Source organism: Chanodichthys erythropterus, chromosome 21, assembly GCF_024489055.1.
Source record: "Chanodichthys erythropterus isolate Z2021 chromosome 21, ASM2448905v1, whole genome shotgun sequence".
NCBI classification, from domain to species: domain Eukaryota; kingdom Metazoa; phylum Chordata; class Actinopteri; order Cypriniformes; family Xenocyprididae; genus Chanodichthys; species Chanodichthys erythropterus.
Window position 1 is genome coordinate 1586556 of NC_090241.1, and position 22386 is coordinate 1608941.

The window sequence follows — 22386 nt, forward strand, 5'->3', positions numbered from 1 at the left end:
CAATTCAACACAAAAGATGAACATGACGGCACATGCTAGTGGATGAGTTGAATCAACTCCACAGCAACTACATCAATTTATCCACTAACCATTCAGAAACGTCTAAAAGTTGTAACTTCTTCCTGAGTCTCTCCATCAGTGTCGACTCCGGTTTGAACAATGTAAGGCTGAACACTTTCCTCATTTTGGCTGCGTGAGATTCTCCAGCTTTGTTGTTGTTGAGCTGTTAAAGCTCCGCCCTCTTCTGGAAAGCGGAGCTCATTTGCATTTAAAGGAACACACACAAAAACGGCGTGTTTTTGCTCACACACAAATAGAGGCAAATTTGACAAGCTATAATAAATGATCTGTGGGGGATTTTGAGCTGAAACTTCACACACACATTCTGGGGACTTGTATTGCATCTTATATTACAAAAGGGGCGTTATATATGTGCAGAGACTCTAGTCATGACTACAATGACACAGATTAGTTTGCTTATTAGTTTATTCCCCATAAATGTGTTGCTGAGCCATACTTACAGACCGAACAGACAGTGAGGGACACTTTATTGACCACCGCCTCTCTCCACTTCAGACTGAAAGACTATAAATTAATCATTATCTTTAAATTTTAATCATTCCATCATGCATAATTTAGGCCTATTCAATACACACGACCAGTATTGCACATATTATGTAACTAGATAATATTTCACACATTTGCAATGTGTGCCTTAGCTGAAAATAAATAACTTTAATAACCTGAGGGTCATTTTCACCAAGAATTTCATTTAATTAAGCCGTTTATTATATAAAGACCCTGCTGGTTTAGCTTAGCTTAGGAATTCTCTGAACGTCTGTTGGAGTCCAGCTGCAATGCAAGGTTAAATAAAAGTGCAAAGTCTAAACAATATGCATGAAAACGTTGCGATGAAAAACAAAATATTTACTCTAAAATATCTGTTTCAAAATCGAGGCCTAACAGAATAAAGACCCAAAGCTCTGGCACTGTAGCCCTTGTGAGGATTTGTTTGACAAAGCTGCAGCCCGCCTGTCATCTCCTATGATGTCAGCGGCATATGAACAGTGATAGGAGCCGCAGCAGCCCCAGTTAGCCTTCACCTGTCCGCGTGCGCTTCTTACCTGCGTAAGTTTAGTCCTCCGACTACATGATGTTGTTCTACGCGAGTTGCAGCTTGCTGCTGGCACTGGCGACTTTTCACGGCGCCGCTGGATCAGAAATGGTGTTCCGTTGTCCGAGCTGCACCGCGGAGCGCCAGGCGGCTTGCCCGATGCTCACGGAGCCGTGCGCGGAGATTGTGCGCGAGCCGGGCTGCGGCTGCTGTCCGGTGTGTGCCCGGCAAGAGGGCGATCTGTGCGGCGTTTACACGCCGAGATGCTCCAGTGGTCTGCGGTGTTATCCCAAGCCGGATTCGGAGTTGCCCCTGGAGCAGCTGGTTCAAGGGCTCGGGAGATGTGGACGTAAAGTGGACACTGAGCCCACGGGGAGCGCAGAGCCTCGGGAAGTCAGCGGTGGGTGATTTAATGGATGCATACGTATCAATTATGATATTTCCATAATTTGCATATTCTGTTTTAATTAAATAGGCCTATATAAATATATATAGGCCTATAAATCTATATATCAGCTGATATTAAAATAGTCCCATCAAGTCAGATCGGTGCCATGGTAATTATTTTTCTTTTCTCATGAACAATTTTATAATGAAAAAATACAAATCTTTAGCCTACTAAAACACTATTTGTCTGCCTTGATATATATGTGTGAAGAAAGATCTAAAACAAAGTTTTCTCTTCCGTGTTTTGCTGTAGTCATCGATAGAAGACTTGATTAATTGGCTCGAGCTCGATATCATCTGGAGTCATGCACTCAAACTCTACTAATTTTAACAGCATGTTAACTATCTGTGCACCTGTTGTAACAGTGCGATGTGTTCTTAAGTGTTCTACCTCTCTGAAAGAAAGAAAGAAAGAAAGAAAGAAAGAAAGAAAGAAAGAAAGAAAGAAAGAAAGAAAGAAAGAAAGAAAGAAAGAAAGAAGACATTTGGACATCTGGAGGAGTAAATGGAATGCAACAGTGATAGCAAGACGGATTTTGCGCTTTGACCCTTTCCTGCAGTAAATTTATCATTGTGTGTGTGTGTGTGTAAGAGAGAGATAGAGGATGGGTCTGAACAAGCAGAACAGGAGAACGGGTCTCGACGCAGAATAAGCTGCGGCGCCTTGAGGATATTTTTCATAGGATGGCCAGATGAGTCCAGTAAAAATATTAAGGTGGCACGCCAAAAATTATGTTTAAAAATTGAGTATATTTTAAAACTTCAGTAATGCACTTCTCTAATTAGCCCACTTAAGTAGGTTAATACAGAATAATTTATGACACTATGGATTTTTGATTGCAAAACAACACAAAAACTGCTGGGAAAAGCACGCATAGGCGGAATTTAACTGCATATCCTGAACAAAATGTCCTGGTGTGGACGTGAGTGTTAAGTTTAGGCTTTGTTTAGGTTTGTGAACTGATCTGACAAATCAGAATACATCTGTTAAAGCTGCAGTCCGTAACTTTTTTTGGTTAAAAATTATCCAAAATCAATTTTTGAGCAAGTACATAACCAGACAGTGTTCAAAACTATCTCCTTACCTTTGCCCGAGTCACAACAGTAAGCTTAATGTTTTCTAATAAGAGTGGTACTGCAGGAAATTCGAGCATGCAGCCGTTTGTCTTTGCATCATTACATCACGTGAAGAAGGAGTCCCAGTTAGTAGTCTATGGAGGAGGATGCTGCTGGTGATGGATCCTTTATAGCCTTTTCTCAGCTGGAATGGTTAAATTTATCATTTTGATGGTTGATTGTAATCTAGAAAGGTCCAAATGACAATCATCAATGACAACTGGAGATTCACCCGTAGTCGAAAGCAGAAGACTTCGGACTGCGGAGTGGCTACAGAAATTGAAAGCTACAGGTAACGCTAAATACACATAGTTACTCAATGCTGATGTTGTTAACATTAACAATTTGAGAACAAAGTATTACAATAATAATAATTTGCATGGTTTGATGTGATCTGAGCTAAGCAATCGCTAGATTTATTTATCGCAATTTATTTATTTATTTATTTATTTTCTCCGTTGGTCAGAACAAAAGTGCCAGATTTATTAATTTTCCTGTGAAAAATCGTATTTTGGTCATACTTCCATGATGTAGAATGTGTGATTCCGAAGTACAGTATCCACACCGGTGCGGTGACTGACAGCAAACATTAGATTCAGCTGTGCCGATGCAAAATCCACATAAAGATGATAATTCCGCAAATAACTGCAATTGCAGGTTTCAAACAGAGATGGCGACAAAGAGGCAAAACTTACAGACTGCAGGTTTAACTTTTAGTGAGGTGAGTGTATAGATAGATGATAGGCCTACGTTAGAAATTTCGATAAACATATCAGTAGGAGTAGGTGTTTCAGAAAATTCAGAATGGCAAATATAATATAATATAATATAATATAATATAATATAATATAATATAATATAATATAATATAATATAATATAATATAATTCTGAAAGGGAGAAGAAACCATAACAATTTTGATTCTGGAGTTAATAGCACAAATGTAAATTTATTTATTATGGCACCTCTTAGTGGTGGATGCAAGGATTGGCATTAACTTTTTTGCTCACCAGCCACTGTGGCTTGTGGTTTTCCAAAGTTAAGCCCTGTATACTTCGTTTGAACGCACAGCCTTGGAAAGTATACTTCATTCGACTCATATGCATAAAGAGGCGTTCGATGCATGCGCAGTTTTGAGCAATCTCTCGCCACGAGTTACAACCCATGTAAACAGATTTGTATTATTCTTTTATGCTAGAGTTGTACAGATGAGGGCACTTTCTAACCTCTTCGCACAATCTCTCGTCTATGTAGGCCTCCATTGACGCTGTAGCTTGCATGTGTTCCGATCTGTCTGTGCAGTTTTTCTTTGACTAATTTGTGAATCGACGCCCCCAGAGCACGGTTGCCACCTTGTGGATAAACTAATTACTGCAAAAAAAATTAAATGTGCATGTGCAACCTGCGCGTACAAGTACTTGCGGTTAAACAAAATGCTCTTCTAATGACGAAATTTGCATCACATGCACTGTACGTTGACCCTCACGTATACATAAAAAGCGTATGCACAATATTGTGTTCACGAGAACGAGACAATAGTTTAACAGAAGTATTCAATGATGAAATATATAACTGCAAAAATAGTAATTTATTCAACCGAAAGTCACAAAATGCAAAACAATGCAGGTGCATTTTAGAGTGTTTTAACTAATAGGGCTGTCACTAACTATTATTTTGGTAATCGAGTAATCAGTTGATTATTTTGATGATTAATCGAATAATCAGTAATTTTTGCGGTAATAAAACTTGACCTGTAAAACTAGTGAACAACAGCCTTTAAAATGACTTTAATAAACATATAAGAGCAATGAGGCAATAATAATGGGTTCAAATAAAGCATCAAAAGCAAGTAATCACTTGGTTTTGTTGAACAGCATTTTTAAAATGCATAATGTCATATACATAATAAACATAATTTATGTTCATTATGTATTATAACAAATGCCTGCAGAGGGCACCAGCGACCTGGTGATTGTTGTTGTTACTCCTTACAGCAGATCAAATCCTAGTTCAATGTTGGATAAATAACATTTGCAAACATTTTGATGTATTCTCCCGTGTTTATAAGAAATTTTCGTTACAAATCTAGTGAAATGACACATGTTGCCAGATGTTGCTTTCCCAGATGAAACTTATTAGCAACCCAAACTCCAGCCTGGGTGGATGGATGTATATCTGAGTAATAGGTGGGATTTGGGTTTTAGCACTTTTGTTGCTTGAACGTAAGACCCGCAGGGTATTGTGTTTCACTCTAGTGAAATAATGTAGATCAGTGATTCTCAAACTGTGGTAAGTGCACAACCAGTTGTATGCAGAGTGATTTCAGGTGTGTGTTTATATTTCTAATGCCTGATTTCTTTATAAGTTGCCCATTGGTTGCTCTTAATGCTCATAGACCAATCTGGAGAAGACGTCAGAGTTACGTCACTTGCAGCTGCACATGCATAGGTGGTGACAGAAAAACAGCGGTAACAAGTGGAGGAAAATCCACTAAGAGAAAAATGTTTTGTGCATTTGAATGTCAGAATTGCAATGCAAAAAAATATAGTCTTCATTTTTATAGAATACTGTCATTGAAGACGTCCTTTGAAGCGAAACGCAGACATTTATGTTGCAACTCACAGACTGGACTGATGAAACCTGCGATGATTAGTCTACTAATAAAGCATGAATTTGATGTAAACGGTAATAATATTCACATATGCAGTTCATAGAGGACAGTTACAGCATGAAATAATATTTAAACCTATAACATTTTATATAACATTTTTATCTCACAATTCTGACTTTTTTCTTGCTTTTGCATGCTTATATCTCCCAATATAGCTCCATACAGCAACATATCTGTAAACAACATTTTAGTGTAGTAACCACTTCAGCAAATGGTGTACAAATTATCTGTGCACTTTGGGCACTTTATAAAGTTTTATATGAACAACTTTTTATTTTTGTAGGATCTTTTTTTAACTCAAATACCCTTTCACCTGTTTGATAGTTACTATAACTATTGATTTAATCACCTTAATCAACATAACTGAACATCACACACAATTTTGTGCTTTGTCTCAAAATATGGGACAGTTTCTCATTAATAACTTTATCAAAAAAGATTAAATGTTAGATGAAATGAAGGAGAACAATGAGAGAAAATATCAAAATGACTGTTTACCGCTTTCTTTGTGAGATGGGAAATAAGCACAGTTACTGTATATCTACCTGGCGTCTTTTTCTGTATCTATATGTCTATTATCTGTAGCATAAGTGTGTTCATGAACTGCAACAAGGGTTGATGAACTGTGCATCTTCACGTCATGGGACTTGTCCCCCTCAGTGTCTGTTAGTGGTTATGGCCCATGCCGGTGTTGTCAAATAACTTTAGCGACACCAACATACTGGATTATACAGCAGCACTTGGGAAATGTGACCAAAATCTCTCCATAAAAGCAAATAACAGCACTGGTCTGTCTGTCTGTCGGTGGGCGAATGTTCGTGCCCAGTGTGAATAGGTCCATATAGGAATCCATTGTTTTTGTTTGAAATACTGAACATTCACAGGGAATATTTGATCTTGGTGCTTTGAAGTCCTACACAAGTGCCGGAAGGTTTTCTGGTGAAAGAGAGGAAAACTTACACTTCCTGTGAATGACAGCTGCATTTAGCACCAGAATGCCTCATTTAATACTGTCGTTTAAAACACACACTTGAAATACTGTGATTAATGTGCTATTAAAGTAAATTTTGGCATTGCTCTATACGTCTCTTTGGACTTCAGGAGTCATTATAAAACTTGTTTAGAAGGTTCTTAGTACACCAACTGCGCTATATACTTTTGTCCTTTTACTAAATTTTTCTGCATTTACACAAAAACAAATCATCAGAAAAGTATATTTTAAAATATATCAAATAAAAATATATGTTATCAATCAGTGGCCAGCCGTGCAGTGTTTTCGTGCATGTCCTCTGGGATCGGCTCCAGCATCTCTGCGACCCTGTTGTACTGGTTATGCTCTGTTATGTCCTGCTTTAGTTTCGTTTTCACTCTGTTTGACCATTTCCCGTGTTCCCTAGTTAGTTTCCCTGGCTGTTAATTACACTCTAAAAATTGCTGGGTTGTTTCAACCCAAAATTGGGTCAAATATGGACAAACCCAACCGTTGGGTTACATTTTTAAATGAATTTTTTTAACCCAACGGTTGGGTTTGTCCATATTTGACCCAATTTTGGGTTGAAACAACCCAGCAATTTTTAGAGTGTACTGTAGTTCATACACTCTTCGTTTCCTCAGTCTCTTTATCTGGTATTGTTTATGTTTACATTAATGTTTATATGTTTACGTTATTCTCCTGCATGCTCCCTTTTTGGATTAATCATTAAAGGCGATTCCTTCGTTGTGTTCTTCTGTCTACACCAAACGTGACACGTACACATAGGACAAACGTTTTAGAAAATGGATAGATGGATGAATGGATGGATGGCACAAAAGAAGGTTAGAATATGGAGACTCTAGAGACAGTATATAGCTACACTCTAAAAAATGAGTATAAAAAATGAGTTAAAAACAACCCAACTTGGGTTGTAAATGTTCAAAACCAATGAATGGGTTGTTTTAACCCAGCAGTAGGGTTAAATGTTGGCCAAACCTGTTGGATAGATTTATTTAATTCAACTATCTTTTAAAAATTGCTGTATTTATTGCTTAAAATGAACCTAAAATATGTTGCTAATTAACATTTATTAATAAGTTTAAGAAATAATAAGTAAACAATTAAAATCTATTAAATTGCTTATTGATAAATGTTCACCTTTTGATTATTATTGTTTCCTCTAGTAATTATGTGTCTGATTTTAAATTAACAATAAATTTTGGGTTCAAGTCATCCATAGAGTCATTTTTAATCAATAGTTGAGTTAAATAAAACTACCCAGCAGGTTGGGAAAAACATTTAACCCAACCAATGGGTAAAAACAACCCATTCGCTGAGTTTGTCAATTTTCAACCCAACTTGGGTTGTTTTTAACCCAGCATTTTAGAGTGTAGAATGGCCACTGATATTGCAATAAATGGGAAAAATTGGAATGTCATATACGGCTCCTCTAATACAGTCAATTAATTTTTTTTTTAACACCAAACAAATGCCCCTGCTCTCAAAATATCTAAAAAATACACTTATAAAGCTACCTAAATTCAACTTATATTGATAAGGATGAACAAAGAGACAAAATGGAGGAAGGAAATTTGTCAGATGGGATAAATCTACACCACCAAAGTAATAAATATAAATTAATAAAAATAATACTTACAATTTCTGAGTAACATTGTTAAACTAGAATGTAAATTTCCTGAAGAATATGTCAATGGTGTTTGCAGTGGCAAAACATGGCACTCTTGATTAGCATGATGCTAACATAATGATTAGCATGATGGTAGCATTATGCTAAGACAATTAGCATGCTGCTTACATGTTTTTAACAAGATGTAAACATGATTAGCATGTTTGCTAGCAAAATGCTAACATGGTTATCATTTTTGCTATCATGATGCTATCACCTTTAGCAAGTCGATAGCATGTTTTTAACAATATGCTAATCATGTTAGCATGCTGCTAGCTTTATGGTAACATGATTAGCATCTTGTTAAAAACAAATGCTATCTGCATGCTAATGGTGTTAGCATCATGATAGCAAAATGATAACCATGTTAGCATTATGCTAGCAAACATGCTAACATGTTGCTACCATGATTACCATGTTGGTAGCATTTTTTTTTTTAAAATAAGATGCTAACATGATTAGCATGTTTGCTAGCATGGTTAACATTTTGCTATGATAATGCTAACACCATTAGCATGCGATAGCATGTTTTTAACAAGATGCTAATCATGTTAGCATAAAGCTAACAGCATGTTAACATGATTAGCATGTTGGTAGCATTTTTTAAATAAGATGTTAACTTGATTAGCATTCTAGTAGCATGATGCTAACATTATTAAATTATAAAATGAAATTGATAGTAACATTGTTAAATTATCAGTTTAAGAAACACATTGTTCATTGATTTACTGATTATTAAATTTATACTTTTGTTACTCTTTTTGAAAATAATACTGACCTCCCAAATTCACATTCCCATTATTTATTAAAGAGACATTTATTAAAGTTATTTATTAAAGAGAGAAATAATTAGAACAGTTCATCCATTCATTCATAAATGTTTAATGGTGTTCAATATTATCCATATTTCATCAATGAACAAAAAACAATTATAGTCATACTAGTAAAATCACAGTAACACGTTGTGCCAGTGGAAAAATAAATGTTGGAAATACAAAAAGAGTTAAAGTACTTCATTAGTAGCAGTATACAACAATAACCAGCGAATACATATCGTCTTAAAACATTCAAAACCACATGCTGTACAGAAAAAGGTCTCCTTTATTGCAATGACTCTTCCCGCCTGTCTCACAATGATCCAGCCGGTCTGCCAGCGCCGCTGTGGGAAGAAATTTCTAGTCATCATGGCTTAAATGGGAAATGAGGACCCGCTCAGATGTTCTTATGAACAACTCAAACATATTTATACCTTGAAAATAACACTGGTACAAAACAAATAAGGTGATTCCATGTGTTTTAAAGTTGATTTAGGACTTTCATCTTCGCAATGAATGCTTGCTCAAATGTTCTTATGGAAACATATGAACTAAAATGTAGCTTTATATCTCGCAAATGACATCAGAATAACACATATAAAGCCATTTTAAAAAGTCGAAGAAAATGATAGTTAACCTACCATACTCTTGTCGGCTCTCACCTTCATGCTGAGTCTGATGAGGAGGTGTGTGCTTGTTTTTCGCGGTCATTTAGTACTGTATTGTATAATATTTTCCCAACATGCATCTAAAATCTATTATAACATACCGTAAACAGTTTATACAGAAGGAAACTCTTAAGAATACAGTAATAATGCTGTGAAAACGACAAAATCTACAGTAACATTCTGTACTCAGATTCTACAGTAGGGATTTGTTGAGAAGTGTACAGTAATATTACTGTGAAAACAACAGAAATCATTTACAGTCATCTAAAACCAGTACATGTGACAACAGTACGTCGACACTCATGCATGATCATAAGCAAACTTAAAAAATATGCTTTTAATTGCCTTTTAAACTCACTAAGAGTTGATAGTTGTCTGATATATTGTCGTAACCTGTTCCATAACCTTGGTGCGGCTGCGCATGTGAGTGTGTGTGAGTGTAACTTAAGTATACAACTTGAGAGTTTAATGAGCTTTTAGTATTTTCTAGTGCTTATTAGCTTTAAATCCTCCTGTCGTATGCTGTGTTCAGACTTAAGTTCTGCTACATTCAGGAAGTGCACTTTCTTGGAGCAGATAAAATAAAAACTGAGTTGAAAACTGAGGATGCAATGCATCGAATCATTGATAATCAAATCAAATCAAATCGTGAGACCAGTGGAGATTCACATCCCTACTTGCTGGTGTCTGAAAGTGAGTTTTGAGCTGAAATTGTTTAAAATGTCTTAAAGGGTTAGTTCACCCAAAAATGAAAATTCTGTCATTAATGACTCACCCTCATGTCATTCCAAACCCGTAAGATCTCCGTTCATCTTCAGAACACAGTTTAAGATATTTTAGATTTAGTCCGAGAGCTTTCTGTCCCTCCACTGAAAATGTATGTACGGTATACTGTCCATGTCCAGAAAGGTAATAAAAACATCATCAAAGTAGTCCATGTGACATCAGTGAGTTAGTTAGAAGTTTTTGAAGCATCGAAAATACATTTTGGTCCAAAAAGAACAAAAACTACAACTTTATTCAGCATTGTCTTCTCTTCCGGAATCCTTTTCATTGAACTAATTCCATTGAATTGATTCCATTGAATTGATTCCCTTGAATTGATTCCAACATTTTTGCAAAATGCTAAATATGTTGCCTCATGCACATTTCGCGACAGTTTCAAAGTGAAATGTCCAGTGAGTGGCGCTAAAATGGTGTTTAGTTTTTTTTTTCCGGAACAGAAGAACGTGAATATGGCAAAGTTTTATTACGTTGGAGTTTGTACGTATTACCACATTTCTGAATTGAAATGTCTGGTGAGTGGCGCTAAAAGCTTAATACTCCATCACGTTTTAAAATGTCGTACACTAAACCTAAACCTACCCGATAGTGTTAACAAAAGCAAATGTGACATAAAAATGCAACCGTAACCATGACGTTAGCTTGTTTTTGAGCTCTTTTACCATGACTTGTCTTTCATAGGATCGTACCCAAGTTTTTTGCATCGCAAGTACAATTCGAGCCACCGAGAAAGCTTATTATGTCAGTAAAACTGAACATATGGAGCTGGTTAATTGATGCAAACTCCAAAATATTTTTGTTTATAAACCATGCACTATGGTAAAAAGTGTTTTGAGTTCATAACATTATTGTGCAAGAAGCCGTTAAAAATAAGTCTTTATTAATCCATAATCTGCCCCTGTAATCATAATTGTGTGTGAAAATGATTAAAAGTGCTTGCTGTTTTACTGCCCCTAGTGTTCATTTCTGATGAGAAACTGATGAGATATGTATGTATTGGTACGTATTTTGTATTTTCAAAAATGTTGACACAGGTACATTTTTCCAATGAGTCTGTGTTGTTCACTTTTTACGCGTACATAAGGGTCAGCGTACAGTGCACGTGATGCAAATTTCGTCATCAGAAGAGTATGCGCGTACTGAACGTGCACCACAGAATTTTTGTAAGCGTGCGTACTTTGTATATGGATTTAATTTTTTGCAGTAATTACTTTATCCACAAGGTGGAAACTGTGCCCTGGGGGCGTCGATTCACAAGGTACTTGAAGAAAACCCGCATAAACAGAACAGACCGGAACACATGCGAGCTACAGCGGCAATGGAGGCCTATATAGATGACAGATTATGCGAAGAGGTTAGAAAGTACCCTCATTTCTACAACTCTAGCATGAAAGAATACAATGATGTTTACATGGTTTGGTATTGCAATTTGTTGCAATGCATTGAACGCCTGTGTACGAGTCAAGTGAAGTATACTATGCATAGTTTCTGCTTTATCATTAAGAACTTTTTTTTTTTTTTTTTTGCCTGTGAGATCTGAAAGTGTACAGCTTCATTATATGACATGGATGGCAGTGAAGACATGGGGTTGTTAGAATTTTTTTTAAAGTTAAAAATGCGTCATGGAAAACCCCCAGTGTAGAGTTTTGTCCACAATGGAAAGTACTGAGAGTGCTGACAGAAAAGAGCAAGTAGGTCCTCATGTATTGGTCTCATCTTCACCAAGAGGGAAATAGCTGGTGACCCTCTTCCCATTTGCAGTGACCCGAAAAACAGGCCTCACAAAGCACACAGCACCTGGCAGAGGGACTCAAAAATAAACGGACTGCTTATGAGCTGTTCCTACAGGGCTGTGGAAAAGCGGTACCCGTTGGACTAAAATAGAGCAAACTAATCCCCCAGTTTTCTGCAAGAGCGGGTATGGCTGCCATCCCCCCCAGGGCTACTCAGCAACTCAAATGCCAAGAATCTTACTGTGTCTATGTCCAGAATAAACTCTCTAGCTCCCCGCAGCAGCTTGGAGATAACACAAACAATGTGAGAAATGTTGAGGCGAGTGCGCTTGGGGTGGGAGCAAGCAATGGTTTAAGGACCTCTTTGGAATTTGCGGAGGTGGTGTTTTTTTTTTTTTTTTTTTTTTCAGGATTTTTCATGGTATAGTTATAGTTCGTACATGCTGGTCTGAGGTGAGGATGTAGAGCAACATTGTTTCCCCAAGGCCCAGATTATGGTTACTGAGTGAACCTTGTTAGTCACTTAACACCTTTTAGTCAAGCTTGTACTGTCTTGCCTGCATGCTGTAAAGCAAACCTCTTTGTTTCTTATCACTGAGCACATTTACATACACTGATATGCTGATAACTCCCCCAAAAAAGCTAAAAAGCTAATTGAATTAACCCGTTGTTCCAGTTTACATGCAAACTAATAACCTGGCAACAGAAATAAACCGTGTTTACAAGACACAGAAAAATCAGGTTGTGTTCCGGTAGTGACGTCAAAACCTAATCATTTGTGTATCTAACTTCAAGTAATCCATTTGTTATGTGAGATGTGATGTTAAGTAAATAAGTAAATGTCTACTTCGGCTGTACACATTTTTATCATTTTCGGGTCAAGAAAGCTCTTTCTGAATGTGCTTAAAGGGTTAGTTCACCCAAAAAGGAAAAATCTGTCATTAATGACTCACCCTCATGTCGTTCCAAACCCGTAAGACCTTCATTCATCTTCAGAACACAGTTTAAGATATTTTAGATTTAGTCCGAGAGCTTTCTGTCCCTCCATTGAAAATGTATGTACGGTAGATTGTCCATGTCCAGAAAGGTAATAAAAACATAATCAAAGTAGTCCATGTGACATCAGTGGGTTAGTTAGAAGTTTTTGAAGCATCGAAAATACATTTTGGTCCAAAAATAACAAAATGTACGACTTTATTCAGCATTGTCTTCTCTTCCGGAATCCTTTTCATTGAATTGATTCCATTGAACTGATTCCATTGAATCCTGCCGGCGTTGGTAATGCACTTTTACGTCGCCGTGGTTGTTTTTGGCGATTAGGACATCCGTGACATGCACATTTATGCACCATTTTTTTTAAAAATAGCAATACCAAAATACAAACAATGTAGAATAGCTTGAATACAGCGTGCGTCTCCCTCAGACTGTAAACGAAGCTCTGGCGCACCGGATAACACGTCAGCAGCGTCTTACATCAGCAGCGTCACTGCAGAGTCGTGAACCACACTCCGGAGCAGAAGGGGGCGGTAATGCACCAATAAGCTGGATGCCAACCACCGTAAAACAGGAAAGAACAAGAAGCGGAGTCGTGAACGCAGATTGACAACAGACCCGGAAGAGAAGACAATGCTGAATAAAGTCGTAGTTTTTGTTATTTTTGGACCAAGATGTATTTTCGATGCTTCAAAATGTCATGGATGTCCTAATCGCCAAAAACAACCACAGCGACGTAAAAGTGCATTACCAACGCCATTCAATGGAATCAATTCAATGGAATCAATTCAATGGAATCAATTCATTGAAATCAATTCAATGGAATCAATTCAATTAAATCAATTCAATGGAATCAATTCAATGGAATCAATTCATTGAAATCAATTCAATGGAATCAATTCAATTAAATCAATTCAATGGAATCAATTCAATGGAATCAATTCAATGGAAAGGATTCCGGAAGAGAAGACAATGCTGAATAAAGTCGTAGTTTTTGTTATTTTTGGACCAAAATGTATTTCCGATGCTTCAAAAACTTCTAACTAACCCACTGATGTCACATGGACTACTCTGATGATGTTTTTATTACCTTTCTGGACATGGGCAGTATACCGTACATACATTTTCAGTGGAGGGACAGAAAGCTCTCGGACTAAATCTAAAATATCTTAAACTGTGTTCTGAAGATGAACGGAGGTCTTGGAACGACATGAGTGTCAGTCATTAATGACATCATTTTTAATTTTGGGTGAACTAACCTTTTAAATCTGCAGTAAAAACATTTTTCTGTTACATATCACACATGTGCACTTCAATAAGCAGATAGAACGCAGGTTAATGTATTTACATGTCGAGTGTTGTTCCTGGCTGTGGAAAAACATCATCTTTGCACAAGCTGCCGAAGGATCCCGATGTCAGAGAATATATGGATTCAGTTTATTTTTAACGAATGTCTTAGTGCTGACTTGATTGTTTGTACTTTACATTTTATCAGCGACTGTTTTGAGAACAAGTCACAATACGAGACTGGCTTTACCCGAAAACTTTTGCAGAAACATCAAGAATCAGCTGTTCTGGAATCAGCTTAAATTCATAATGAATAATCCTACTATTTTTACTTCAAATAACGCTCTCTTTATAATAGCTGAAGCTGTCAATCACAAAGCATGAGTTTACCTGGACATTTGCCAAAATCCCCACTATAGTGATGCTCTTTCACTACACGATGAATCTCTGACTGTATTTACATCGTGTTTGCATTGTTAGTTATGGTGAAAGCATTTCGCGAGAGTTTCGCACAGAAATTGCGTTGCAATTACGAGATCACTGCATTCACGCAATCAACAGACTGTCATCAGCTCAGTGTTCATCACTGCAACCTTCCATGTGATAGGAATAGATCTAAATAAAATGATAATCAACACTTTTCACGATTCATTAATTTCAACAGCTGTAAAAATGTAGTAAAAGTATTCAAGAGGATTCCACATGTAATACTTATTTCATATGCAACGATGTCAACCAATCACAGCAGTGGGCGTTTATACTGAAATCTCACAGCAGACACGCCCCCTTCAAACACAGCATTCGAATCAGAGCGCTAAAATCAGGGTAGAAAGTAGCCATTTATTTCTAAATGATGACAATTTTTTGATGTAAAAATCATATCAACATGTCAGGAAACATTATAAAATAATGACTTTATGACTTTACTCCAGTAAAGAAAAACTACATGCATTGTCAGCTTATTAATCAAAATCAGGTTAAAAATGTGCATGTACAGTAAACACGCTTATTGTTCTTGTCAATGAACAGTTGTTAAAACACTAACTGAAATTTAAAGAGGACCTATTATGATCCTTTCACAAGATGTAATATAAGTCTCTGGTGTCTCCAGAATGTGTCTGTGAAGTTTCAACTCAAAATCCCCCACAGATCATTTATTATAGCTTGTGAAATTTGGGTGTGAGCAAAAACACGCTGTTTTTGTGTGTGTCCCTTTAAATGCAAATGAGCTGCTGCTCCCGCCCCCTTTCCAGAAAAGGGTGGAGCTTTAACAGCTCAACAACAACAAAGCTGGAGAATCTCACGCAGACAAAATGATACCTTATAAAAGTGAGTAATACGTGCATAATAAAAAGTGCATAATAGGCCCCCTTTAAGGAAGAGAAATTACTAAAAAATTAATTACTGTTTTTGCAATCATTAAGCTCTCACTCATCACAGTGGAATAATCTGACATGTGAGGTTACCTGATACTGATAATGAAGACATCATAGCTGGTTGAAAACAGCACAGCCCTGTGTGGGACTGTTTATGAGTTTAATTATGTAAATGGAAAAAGCAAAGGCACAATCACAGCCAATTATATGATTTGTGGTTAAATTTAAAGGGAAAAATCCCACAAACCTAATAGAGCAAAGTGATCACAGCAAGGAGTACAAAATTATTCATGACTCAAGGTGTGGAAAAAAAGAGTAGCCTCCATAATGAAGCCTGTGTGCCTGAACAGCTGACTCTGACCTTTCGTTACTAAAGATTTGCGGTTTGGACGGCAAACATATAGGCTAATCAATACATAAAACTTAACTTGTTGAGATTCAACAACATTTAAAACTTTTAATGCTCAAGTGCATCACTCCAAGTGCTGCACAAAGTTAATTCAATTATTGTGCAGAAAAGGGAAAACGGCAACTCATTTCTTATGTTGTTATTATGAAACAGATCTGTATACTCAAAACTAACCAGGGTTAACACAGGATCATATCCACATTATCAGATCCATTATCATATATTATAAATGTCCTAAAGAGCACAGCACAGGTTTAGGGCTTCTCATCCACCCTTATTCTCTTAAAATTAGCAATCTTAAGGGGGTCGGACACTGGACGCGAAGCTCAGCACCGTGCCACATCTCTAAAATTCGAACGCATTGTTTTCTATAAAGGTACGCACACCGGCGGCGACATTTGGTAACAACCCTGTGTTTGGGTAGTTTTTGAGTTACACAGATCCTGGGTCAGACGTAATAACCCTGTATTTGGGTAGTTTTTGAGTTACCCAGATCCTGGGTCAGACGTAACAACCCAGTGTTTGGGTAGCTTTTGTGTTACCCAGATCCTTGGTCAGACGTAACAACCCTGTGTTTGGGTAGTTTTTGAGTTACCCAGATCCTGGGTCAGACGTAACAACCCAGTGTTTGGGTAGTTTTTGTGTTACCCAGATCCTTGGTCAGACGTAACAACCCTGTGTTTGGGTAGTTTTTGTGTTACCCAGATCCTTGGTCAGACGTAACAACCCTGTGTTTGGGTAGTTTTTGAGTTACCCAGATCCTGGGTCAGACGTAACAACCCAGTTGTTTGGGTAGTTTTTGTGTTACCCAGATCCTTGGTCAGACGTAACAACCCTGTGTTTGGGTAGTTTTTGAGTTAACCAGATCCTGGGTCAGACGTAACAACCCAGTGTTTGGGTAGTTTTTGTGTTACCCAGATCCTTGGTCAGACGTAACAACCCAGTGTTTGGGTAGCTTTTGTGTTACACAGATCCTGGGTCAGACGTAATAACCCAGTGTTTGGGTAGCTTTTGTGTTACACAGATCCTGGGTCAGACGTAACAACCCTGTGTTTGGGTAGTTTTTGAGTTAACCAGATCCTGGGTCAGACGTAACAACCCAGTGTTTGGGTAGTTTTTGTGTTACCCAGATCCTTGGTCAGACGTAACAACCCAGTGTTTGGGTAGCTTTTGTGTTACACAGATCCTGGGTCAGACGTAATAACCCTGTATTTGGGTAGTTTTTGAGTTACCCAGATCCTGGGTCAGACGTAACAACCCAGTGTTTGGGTAGCTTTTGTGTTACACAGATCCTGGGTCAGACGTAACAACCCAGTGTTTGGGTAGTTTTTGAGTTACCCAGATCCTGGGTCAGACGTAACAACCCTGTGTTTGGGTAGTTTTTGAGTTAACCAGATCCTGGGTCAGACGTAACAACCCAGTGTTTGGGTAGTTTTTGTGTTACCCAGATCCTTGGTCAGACGTAACAACCCAGTGTTTGGGTAGCTTTTGTGTTACACAGATCCTGGGTCAGACGTAACAACCCAGTGTTTGGGTAGTTTTTGAGTTACCCAGATCCTGGGTCAGACGTAACAACCCAGTGTTTGGGTAGCTTTTGTGTTACACAGATCCTGGGTCAGACGTAACAACCCAGTGTTTGGGTAGCTTTTGTGTTACACAGATCCTGGGTCAGACGTAACAACCCAGTGTTTAGGTAGTTTTTGAGTTACCCAGATCCTGGGTCAGACGTAACAACCCAGTGTTTGGGTAGTTTTTGAGTTACCCAGATCCTGGGTCAGACGTAACAACCCAGTGTTTAGGTAGTTTTTGAGTTACCCAGATCCTGGGTCAGACGTAACAACCCAGTGTTTGGGTAGTTTTTGTGTTACCCAGATCCTGGGTCAGACGTAACAACCCAGTGTTTGGGTAGCTTTTGTGTTACACAGATCCTGGGTCAGACGTAACAACCCAGTGTTTGGGTAGCTTTTGTGTTACACAGATCCTGGGTCAGACGTAACAACCCAGTGTTTAGGTAGTTTTTGAGTTACCCAGATCCTGGGTCAGACGTAACAACCCAGTGTTTGGGTAGTTTTTGAGTTACCCAGATCCTGGGTCAGACGTAACAACCCTGTGTTTGGGTAGTTTTTGAGTTACTCAGATCCTGGGTCAGACGTAACAACCCTGTGTTTAGGTAGTTTTTGAGTTACCCAGATCCTGGGTCAGACGTAACAACCCTGTGTTTAGGTAGTTTTTGTGTTACCCAGATCCTGGGTCAGACGTAACAACCCGGCATTTGGGTTGTTTTTGTGTTACCCAGATCCTGGGTCAGACGTAACAACCCAGTGTTTGGGTTGTTTTTGTGTTACCCAGATCCTGGGTCAGACGTAACAACCCTGTGTTTGGGTAGTTTTTGAGTTACCCAGATCCTGGGTCAGACGTAACAACCCAGTGTTTGGGTAGTTTTTGAGTTACCCAGATCCTGGGTCAGACGTAACAACCCGGCGTTTGGGTAGTTTTTGAGTTAACCAGATCCTGGGTCAGACGTAACAACCCAGTGTTTGGGTAGTTTTTGAGTTACCCAGATCCTGGGTCAGACGTAATAACCCAGTGTTTGGGTAGTTTTTGAGTTAACCAGATCCTGGGTCAGACGTAACAACCCAGTGTTTGGGTAGCTTTTGTGTTACACAGATCCTGGGTCAGACGTAACAACCCAGTGTTTGGGTAGCTTTTGTGTTACACAGATCCTGGGTCAGACGTAACAACCCTGTGTTTGGGTAGTTTTTGAGTTACCCAGATCCTGGGTCAGACGTAACAACCCAGTGTTTGGGTAGTTTTTGAGTTACCCAGATCCTGGGTCAGACGTAACAACCCTGTGTTTGGGTAGTTTTTGAGTTACCCAGATCCTGGGTCAGACGTAACAACCCGGCGTTTGGGTTGTTTTTGTGTTACCCAGATCCTGGGTCAGACGTAACAACCCGGCGTTTGGGTAGTTTTTGAGTTACCCAGATCCTGGGTCAGACGTAACAACCCTGTGTTTGGGTAGTTTTTGAGTTACCCAGATCCTGGGTCAGACTTAACAACCCAGTGTTTGGGTAGTTTTTGAGTTACCCAGATCCTGGGTCAGACTTAACAACCCTGTGTTTAGGTAGTTTTTGAGTTACCCAGATCCTGGGTCAGACGTAACAACCCGGAGTTTGAGTTATTTATCACGGGCTTTTAGCGCCCTCTTCAGGAGAGAGCAGTGCAGCTCCATCAAACTGGTGCATGTCTTCGGTAAAATACAGGTTTGTTTATGTTTTATTTTATCTAAAAATGCGTTATTGTTCTGTATATCATTTAATTGTATGCAAAGCAGCATACAGGGGTGCGATGTGAAACGCAGTGAAACGAGGGCGGCGGTCTGAAGTTATCAGTTCCCCCGCCGAACACGAGTCATCTCCGGCACAAGATCCAGGACAACAGAAAACAACCCAATTTCATTGAGTGTAATGAAGAATTAAATTGGCAATTGAGGAAACATTTGTGCCATAATATAACCCTGCCCAATCTGCTTACTGGTGAGGACCTAGAAACAATCAAATATACTCTTCTTCTGCTGGGAAAGACAAATAATTAGCCTTGTAAAGCACATAGGATATTAAATTAGTGTTGAACCAGTGGAACAGATCTCTATCTTATGGTTTTCACTGCCATCCTTTCAGTGGACAGTAAAACAGAGATTTTTGATCCCAAACAGATGGAGAGGAGAATTGTGCATTAAGGCAGGAGCGTGTAGTTCTCATGTACCATCAGTGCTGACTTCCATGCCAGAGTTCCAGTGTGGAGTTAGCTCTGGATGATGCCAGATAAGATGGTTGTGATTAAGCTTGTTGGCATGACCCTACGCCAACAAATTGGCATTCCTTCCAGCACTGTAAGTTCTTTACCCATTCAAACCAGCATGCATTTTGAGCATCCATGCAGTTATATCCTCGTGGTAGATGTAAAGGTAATGGAAACAACTTAATAAAATCACTCCCCGCTTGTAAAAAATGAATCACATTCGTTTTGCATGTATTTGTTTCCTGCTTGACAGTGATGATTGGCCCTCCATGTGGATTATTTTAAGAATTGCCATCCTTTGTGGATGCATCCCTCCCCCTATTTATTTCCTGAAGTACTTGGAAAACATCTGCAGATTAAAACAGTTCCTTTCACTTTCCACTGAATGCTTGTACTTGGGGAACTTGTGAAGACGTACAAACAGTCCATTGCAGCTTATTAAGGGTGTCGTGTGAACACAAATACATGGAAAACATGAAGATAAGACTTGGAACGTAAAGCTGTTCTTGTATGACCCCAAAGTAAGATTGTAAGTGTGATACAAAAATCATAGTTTATGGTTTCTCAAAGAAAAGATGCCTCAGTTTAGTGTAAAAAAATAAAAATAAAATATATATATATATATATATATATATATATATATATTAGTATATAACCAGTAGGGTAACACTTTACAATAATGTGCATTAGCTAACATGAATCAACATTACAGTCTTTGTTTCTATTTTGTTTATCTTAATAAAATATAGACTAATTGTTTGTTGTTTGTTCATTTTAGTTCTGTCAGGGTTAAATTGACTTTTCGTTCATGTATATTTCCTGAAGTTTTTTTTTGTTTCTGAAAACTGAAAACCTTTTTATGCATTTTGGACGTTCATATACAGTACATGAAAATGAAGATGCAAACTTTTGAAAATAAAGATTTCAAAGTGCAAGTTTTTGAAAACAGTACCATTATCATCACCATGTAAACTACAAAAATACAAATTTGTGAAAGTGGTGATGTCATGCGCATGCGCTTTACTTGTTCGGTCTATAGGTGCGTAGTTTTTCTTTACAAAGTGACTCTGCCATCTACTGGCCTGGCAGCAGAATACAGTGTTTTTACTAATTTTTGTGTATCTGTGTGAACAGGGATCATTTTGACAATGATGTTGTATGTACACGGAAATTCAAAGGAAAAACTTTTCTGTTTTTAGTACATCGTTGTCACATAAATATACCCTCAGTTTTAGGGTTGGGACAATAAATCGATGCATCGCGATTCGTGGATAGATTCTGAGATTTTCTGAATGCATCGCAATTCTCTCTGAAATTGATTCTAAGCTTAGTTTTTAACAGCAGATGGCGCTGTTTTTAACTGCACACTCAAATGCTCATGAAGAAGAGCGCTGAAGAGCACTCGTGTGTTCGGCTGAGAAAAACTAAAGCTCAGAATCGATTCGAGAAAGAATCGCAATGCATTCAGAAAATCTCAGAATTGATCTAGAATCATTTCTCGATTCGCAATGCATTGATTTATTGTCCCAGCCCTACTCAGTTTACACTTGATTGTTAGTTTCCTTGATTATTAATTAGGTTCACCAATGTCTCGTTTAATTCCCTTGTCTGCTCCTGTGTATATATACTCCCTATATATACTTGCCTTGCCTATTATCTGCATCAAGCGCATTGGATTACCGCCACAACAGTGACAAGCTCGCAGTGCGTTAACTGGTACACAACTTTTAATTTAAAAAAAGCATTTGTAAATGTTAAAAATAACAAAGAAGTATTTATTATTATGTCAACTAATGCTAACAAATTAAACCTTATTGTGAAGTGGCTCCATAACTACAGGGAGTGCAGAATTATTAGGCAAGTTGATTTTCTGATATTTTTTTTCCAAGCACATTTTACCAATTCCAATCCACATCAATCTTAATAACTACTATTAATATTGTTTTTAATCATTTATAAGTGATATATAATTGTTCATGAAGGCTGGAAATTACCTATATTCAGGTGTGCAGAATTATTAGGCAGGTTTTCTTTTACAGATAAAATGAGCCAAAAAAGAGATTTAACTCAGACTGAAAAGTCAAAAATTATTAAATACTCATGAGAAGGACTCAATACTAATGTAATACTAGAAATTGCAAAGTTAAAGCATGACCATTGGACAGTGAAATGCTCATTGGGTCAGCTGGGTCATACAAGAACAGCTGGAGAAGAAAAGACATGTTAACTGCAAAATAATTAAGAATTAAGGTGAAGAATTAAGTGTGAAACCATCAGGAACCCTTTAGTCTCCAGCGCCACCATTTCCCAGTACTGAAACCTACCTGGAGTCTTCAGAAGTGTGAGGTGTCAGGATCTCAGAGACTTAGGTTAGGTGAAGAATCCTAAAAAATGACCCGCTCTTAATAAGAATCACAAGCTGAAGTGTTATAAAGTACACTTTTACACGTTCACTTTTAGTCCATCTCTTATCCTGAAATGTCCATCTTGCAGAGATGGACTAAATGATCTTC

The 22386-nt window shown here is 37.9% G+C and overlaps 1 protein-coding gene across 1 annotated transcript in view; it reads left to right on the forward strand.

The window, feature by feature from the left end:
* Positions 1–909: 909 nt before the first annotated feature.
* Positions 910–22386, forward strand: part of igfbp2a (insulin-like growth factor binding protein 2a) — a 36365-nt gene continuing 14888 nt past the window's right edge. The window contains exon 1 of the mRNA XM_067373368.1: positions 910–1514. Within this exon, the coding sequence (XP_067229469.1) occupies positions 1151–1514 (364 nt within the window). The 5' untranslated portion in view covers positions 910–1150. The remainder of the gene's footprint in view (positions 1515–22386) is intronic.